The 7,500-nt window shown below is 36.2% G+C and overlaps 1 protein-coding gene across 1 annotated transcript in view; it reads right to left on the reverse strand.

The window, feature by feature from the left end:
- LOC123499809 (dipeptidase 1-like) overlaps positions 1-7,500 on the reverse strand; it is a 138,109-nt gene that overhangs the window by 15,141 nt on the left and 115,468 nt on the right. The window contains exons 7-8 of the mRNA XM_045248301.1: positions 3,575-3,751; positions 145-229 (exon numbers count right to left, since the gene is read on the reverse strand). Coding sequence (XP_045104236.1) covers positions 145-229; positions 3,575-3,751 — 262 coding nt within the window. The remainder of the gene's footprint in view (positions 1-144; positions 230-3,574; positions 3,752-7,500) is intronic.

The raw sequence follows: 7,500 nt of genomic DNA on the forward strand, positions 1-7,500 counted from the left end.
TTGTATAAAAAAAAAAGAGATAGACAGAGACGGAAACAAAGCCCCAAATTTCCTCTTACATAAAAAGAATAAGAGACAGAGGAGACGAAGGCAGAGATAAGGAGCAGGAGGGCAAATGGAGACAGGCATTCACTCGCCACTCACCGATCACGTCCTGGATGGAAGCTGTCTGGCCACAGGTGAGGAAGTCGTTGTAGAAGCTGATCATCACCATGCCGCCGTTGTCAGCCTGCGGGAGACACACACACACACACACACACACACACACACACACACACACACACACACACACACACAGGAAGGTGAGTCACGGGTGGCAGGAAAAAAGTCGTTATTTTTTTACATTTTTTTTTTTTTTTTTATTCACCGACATTTATTCATTTATCACGAGATTTTCACATTTATTTTCATTTTTTTATCTATTTATTGTCATTTTTCAAAGGCAATTTTTTAGTCTGGTCTTTTTTTTTTTTTTTTTTATTACTTTTTACTTAGAATTTTCTGGAAAGTCACGCGTGGCAGGAAAAAAAGTCACGTCATTCTTACATTTATTTATTTATCTTTTATTTTTTTATCTTTTTTTTCATTTATCGACGCAGTTTTTCGTCTTGAGTTTATTTTCATGGAGGTGTTTACTTTATTTTACTTTTCTGTTATTTCTTACTTTTTTTTACTTTTTCTTCACTTTTTCTACTTTTTTTTACTTATGATAATTTTTTTTACTTTTTCTTAACTATTTTTTACTTTTTTTTACTTATGGTTACTTTTTTACTATTTTTCTTTACTTTTTTTACTTTTTTACTCATGGTCATTTTAATGGAGAGAGTTTTCGTCTTACTTTTGTTTTTAGTATCTAGATAAACTTCCATTTTTTTTTTTCCCTTTCTTCACTTCTCATCATTTATGGAGGCAGTTTTTTCATCTTAGTTTTGTTTTGGGTACGTACAGAAGTTTACATTTTCTTTTCTTATCTTTTTTTCTACTCAACATTTAAGGACGCAGTTTTTTCTTGTTTTTTTGAGGGGGCATCTAGAAAACTTCCATTATTTTCACTATCATTTATCGAGGCAGTTTTTTCTTGTCTTTTTGAGGGTATCTAGATAAACTTCCATTATTTTTACTCTACCATTTATGGAGGCAATTTTCTTGTCTTTTAAGGGGGTATCTAGAAAAACTTCCATTATTTTCACTCTAACATTTATCGAGGCAGTTTTTCTTGTCTTTTTTGGGGTATCTAGAAAAACTTACATTATTTTCACTATCATTTATTGAGGCAGTTTTTTCTTGTTTTTTTAAGGGGATATCAAGAAAAACATCCATTATTTTCACTGTTCATCATTTATGGAGGCAATTTTCTTGTCTTTTAAGGGGGCATCTAGAAAAACTTCCATTATTTTCACCCTCTATCATTTATCGAGGCAGTTTTTCTTGTTTTTTGGAGAGTATCTAGATAAACTTCCATTATTTTTACTGTTCATCATTTATGGAGGCAATTTTCTTTTTTTTTGGAGGGTATCTAGATAAACTTCCATTATTTTTACTGTTCATCATTTATGAAGACAGTTTCTTCATCTTAGTTTTGCGTTGAGTATCTAGAGAAACCTACATTTTCTTTTCTTTTATTTTTTCTACACATCATTTATGGAGGCAGTTTTTCGTCTTCTTTTTTTTCAGGGGGATGGTTGGTATCTAGAGAAATTTCCATTATTTTTGCTAGAGTACGTTTTTTTTTTCCCCTTTTTTCCTCCCTGATGTTCGTAGTGTTTCCTTCATCCTTAGCTCTCCTTCACTACTCTGCTTCTTCTACATCCATTTGTCTTATTTTAGTATATAGAAAGCCTTTACTTTTCCTTCTTTTTCACTGACAAAAGAAACAATTTTTTTCTTTTTTTTCATGACCTCATCTTCCATTTGTGTTTGTCGTTTTCCAGACTTTGATTACTTTCCGTCTTGTGATTATCTCAAGAAACTTTCATTCAATTTCTTTCTCAAGTAATCAGGGAGTGACTGGGTTGTCCTTTCCTGTCAACGATGTCTTAATGAAAACAATAATCATACTCTTAAATAAGGAACACTAATCCTTTCTATCAATAACTACACTCTTAAATAAGCAACACTAATCCTTTTCATTGTTATTCATCATATCTGTCCTCAATTATCAAACACTGAGACACTCTCCTGTCTCTCAGCCACCTCCAAACACAGGCTAGAAATTACAAAAAATATATACACATTCTTCTATGTCCCCTTCTTTCTTGGAGACAACTATAACGATCACATACATTACCGCTCGTGGTGTGAAGTGTTGCATGTCTGACTGCTTCCTGCAGCTTCCATCATCAACAACCATCATCCTATAGACTCGTATTCTCAAACACTTCTTTACTTTACCTACACAGTTTCAAGAGTGTTTATTCAAATGTACTAGTCTTTTAAGGTGGGGGGGGGTTACGGTTTTAGAGGCAGAATGACAAGATTTCTACATTATAAACTGGAGAAACGCACTTGAAAACGCCGCTTATCATCTCTGTGGTCTTGGAAAATAGTCGCGGTGAGAGGCATGAGCGTTTTTTAAGGTGTTTTATGGTTCAAGAAGCAGAGTGACAAAATTTCTACACTTTTAACTGTAGAAACACTCTTAAAAACCCTGTTAATAATCTTCTGTGCTTCATCTCGTCTAATTCAAAAGGCTTTATCTAACTTTTCACGAGTTTTTAAGGTGCATTATGTGGTTCAAGAGGCAGAAAGACAAGATTTCTACATTATTAACTTGACCAACACTCTTGAAAACACATCTAATCATCTTTGTAGTCTTTGAAAAATAGTCATGGTGAGAGAGTAGAGAGTTTCTGAACACGGATCATAGTCTCATGTTCTTATGTAGCAGAGAAATAGCTAAAACTATAACACTAACCCCTTCAGTACTGTGACGCATTTCTACCTTGAGTTTTAGGTGTGATTCGACGATTTTTTTTTTACATCGGAAAGAAGATATGGAGTTCTTTAGAGTAATGGCTAGAGTCTTCACTATTCTAATCCCTACATAAGTTTCCGAAGCTGTATAAAATCCCCATATAGTAAGCAAAATAAATATGAAAATGTGTCCTTTTCTTTATGTTATGGCCTATAGCGCCTGTAGGTGTACTTGAAGAGTATGAGAAGCGCTGTTCAGCTTTCACCCATAAACAGCGCAGACAATTATATATATATATATATATATATATATATATATATATATATATATATATATATATATATATATATATATATATATATATATATATATATAGTGGTACCAACATTAGGGCCCATATCACCACCCAAGCGCATCTTTGGTGTGAGGCAAGTACATCTCCACCTAGAACCTGGGTACCATGGTGACGTGTAGGTAACTTTAAACCACTCGACAAATGACAAAGCTTCAAGACAGCACGTGGTGGGATTCCAACCTACGCATGGACGTCTGCCCGATCCCACGCTCACCACCTTATCCACTACGTCATCGAGTTAAGAAGGCAAGACAGCAAAGACTCACAACCAACACGGCAGTCACAACACACCAGCCAGCACTCACCAAGGAACTGAGAACGTCGTCTGGCACATTTCTCTCTATGTCACAGAGGGCGCGGGTGGCGGAGTGGGAGAAGATGATGGGGGCGCGGGTGACGGTCAGCACGTCCCTCGCTGTCTTGGAGGAGGCGTGCGAGAGGTCCACCATCAGTCCCACGCGGTTCATCTCACGAATAAGTTCCTAGAGAGAGAGAGAGAGAGAGAGAGAGAGAGGAAGAGGATGTTAGTGCATTTTTACATTGAGATTTGTATGATTTAGATAATTCTATTGACATTATGAAGGGTCTATGGAGGTTAGAAGAGTAATGGCCACAGTCTTCAATATTCTAATCCCCACATGAGTTTCTGAAGCTGTAAAAAACTCACCAAATAGTCACCAGAATAAATATGAAAACGCGTCATAGTACTGAGTTAAATGTATTAAAATGCCTGCTTTATTACAGGTAACACGCTTTTTTTCTAACAGTTATAGATCTTTGTATATCAGTCAATCAATTAATTCGTCAATCCATCCCACATAGAAATATTTAAAAGTACAGGTACAAGAAAATCCTGTCACACCTGTACACCCTCCAATCAATCACTCACTCACTCACTCAGCCGTAGCAATGAAACGAAACGCAGACACACACACACACACACACACACACACACACACACACACACACACACACACACACACACAGGAAAAAAAAGCTGAAAAAAATGTAACAAATCCAATACGAATATGAAAAAAAATAAATAAATAAATACATCAGCAACATGAACGTCTGTCACTTCCAGGTAAATCAATCAGTGTATAGCTACAGGTAAAAGAAAAAAAAAGTAAATAAACAAATAAAAAAGAAAAGAAAAAAAAGAAAAACTGCCAACACCAACGTAATGAGAATCGATACTGGAAAGCCCCGCCCACCCCCCCCCATAAAAAGGGGAAAAAAATAGGAAAATTAGTTTCATGGAATTTTACACATTAAGGAGAGTTTTGCGTGACAGGAATCATACATACGTGTGTGAAGCGGGAGACAATTCCAGCGTAGGGTAGTAAATAATTATGATAGGAAAGAGAGAGAGGGAGAGAGAGAGAGAGAGAGAGAGAGAGAGAGAGAGAGAGAGAGAGAGAGAGAGAGAGAGAGAGAGAGAAAGAGATAAAGAGAGAAATATAATACGTTAAGCAAATAAATAAGCAAACAAAAATAACTATAAAAATCAGTGGAAAATAAACAAGTAAATAAGACCAAGCAAACAAAAACAAGAACAGATAAGTGACACCAATAAAAAAAAAAAAAAATAGAATAGATAAACAAATAAAAAAAAAATGATAAAACAAATGAAAAGTGACAGGTACACACACACACACACACACACACACACACACACACACACACACACACACACACACACACACACACACACACACACACACACACACACACACACACACACACACACACACACACACACACAGACAGGTATGCAAGTCAATATAAGGCAGGTATTCTTTCATCGTGCTCCCCGGGGCGGACCATCAACAAGGACAGACAAGACTAATTACAACATGAAACCTTTCCAAAAATTTTACCCGCGTTTCAATTTTGTGCCAAAGGTCATGGTGAAAAAAACAAACAAGGAAGAAAAAAGAATTGTTACTTTGAACCCTTCAGTACCAGGACGCGTTTCCATATTCATTCTTCTTACCATTTGCTGATTGTATACCGGTTCAATAACGTATATGTGGGGGATTAAAATAGTGAAGACTTTACCCATTCACCAGTTTCAGTAGTGGGTCACATCTTTACCTTGAGTCTTGGGTATTTTTTGGTGATTTTATCGACATTAAGAAGGGTCTATGGAGGTCAGACGATTAAAGGTTAGAATTATCAGTATTTCAACCACGACACGAGTTTCTGAAGCAGTATAAAATCACCAAATAGTAAGCAGAATGAATATGGAAACGCGTCATGCTACTGTAGGGGTTAATTCATCCTCTGACCTCCATAGACTCTTCCTAATGTCAATAAAATCGTCTCATCACACCCAAAACTCAAGGTAAAAATGCGTCCCAGCACTGAAGGAGTTAAACACAAAATCACATACTTTGAAATTAAACGCAAAATCACATCATTTGAAAAGGGTAAAAATATGCAGGTTTATTTTTTGACTTAATATTCTTCTTTTGCTTTCCCAAATGTGCAAATGAAGTGTGAATATAAAAAATAGATGTTATGTTAGAAATGAAAAGGAAAATATATATAACGAATGATTTTTTTAGACTTAAGCTTTCCTGTTTTGAAGAATATGCGGAAATTAAGTAAGATTATAAAAAAAAAGTGAGTTATGTTAGAAAAAAATAAATAAAACTTTTCGTGTAAGAGAAAAAAAAAACATAAGGAAATGATCAATGTTAAGACTCGAGCATGTTTTTTTTTTCATTTTGTTTTGTAGAGCATTTTTTTCTTTTCTTTTGTTTTGTAGAGCATATTATTTCTTTTTTTTTCATTTTGTATTGCTTGATATCATTTTGTTTGGCTTGAGAATGTGTGCAAATTACGTACAAGTGAAACAAAAGAAAAACAAAGCTATGTTGAAAATAAAATAAAATAAAAATATTCCTTCTTTGTATCTTTCTATTTAACTATTATTGATTTATCTATTTATTTATTTATTTTGCTCAAGTGTTCCAGCAAAAGGCTCCAATAAAATGAAATAATAACAAGACTGAAAAATATAACCCGAATATATAGCAAGTCTCTTTTTTCTTTTCTTTCATCAATGTGCTTGTAATGAACGCTTCACACACACACACACACACACACACACACACACACTAGCACACACACACATGCACAAACACACACACACTAAAGCGAGAGAGAGAGAGAGAGAGAGAGAGAGAGAGAGAGAGAGAAAATCGACAGTAAAGTGAAAAGACGTGTTATCGGGTGGCAGAAGAGAGCTAAAGGAAAGTGGAGCAGGGAGGGAAGGGAAAGACGGAGAGTATACCCAGAGAAGCTCAAGTAAGAGGAGGAAAAATACAGAAAACATTGCAGCGGCTAGGGAGTGTTTTTACAGAGGATTACAAAGGATACCACACCACAATACACTCTTAATTCCCTCCTTGATTGCTCTCTCTCACACACACACACACACACACACACACACACACACACACACACACACACACACACACACACTGATAGGTAGAAGAGATGGAGAGGAGAGGAGGAAGAGTGGAAGGGTTTACTTAGAGATAGAGAAAGTGAGAGAGAGAGGAATTTATCACCTATTCATTTTCATCTACTATTTACCTATCCCTAATCTCTTTCTCTCTCTCTCTCTCTCTCTCTCTCTCTCTCTCTCTCTCTCTCTCTCTCACTGATAGGGAGAAGCAATGGAGAGGAGAGGAGAAAGAGAGATAGAGATTGAGTGAGAGAGGAGATAATCACAAAAATCATCCATGTATCTAATTAACCACATCAGGCTCATCCACTAATCCACTTATCCACTATCCATCCACATACTAACAGCTTATCTATCCACTCATCCACTCGTTCTTTCACCCACTTGCTATTTACACACCAATACAAACACATCTACGCGCGCATACACCCACCCACACACACACACACACACACACCCATCTATCCACTATCCACTTATCCACACAACCACTCACACTCTCATGACACGTTATCCCGTTTATCCACCCTTGTGTCTATTTAATTCCACTCGCTCACTCACCTAATCCATCCACCTGTTCATTTATCCACATAGTAATTGACATACCATTCATTCCATCCATTTATTCACTCACCTATCCACCAAGAATAATATCCATCCATACACCATTTCATCCACCCATCCATCCACTTTCTCTCTCTTTCATCTACCCTTCCACTCATTCATCCACACAAACAAATGTCCACTCAAAGA

Source organism: Portunus trituberculatus, chromosome 50 (assembly GCF_017591435.1).
Source record: "Portunus trituberculatus isolate SZX2019 chromosome 50, ASM1759143v1, whole genome shotgun sequence".
Lineage (NCBI taxonomy): Eukaryota > Metazoa > Arthropoda > Malacostraca > Decapoda > Portunidae > Portunus > Portunus trituberculatus.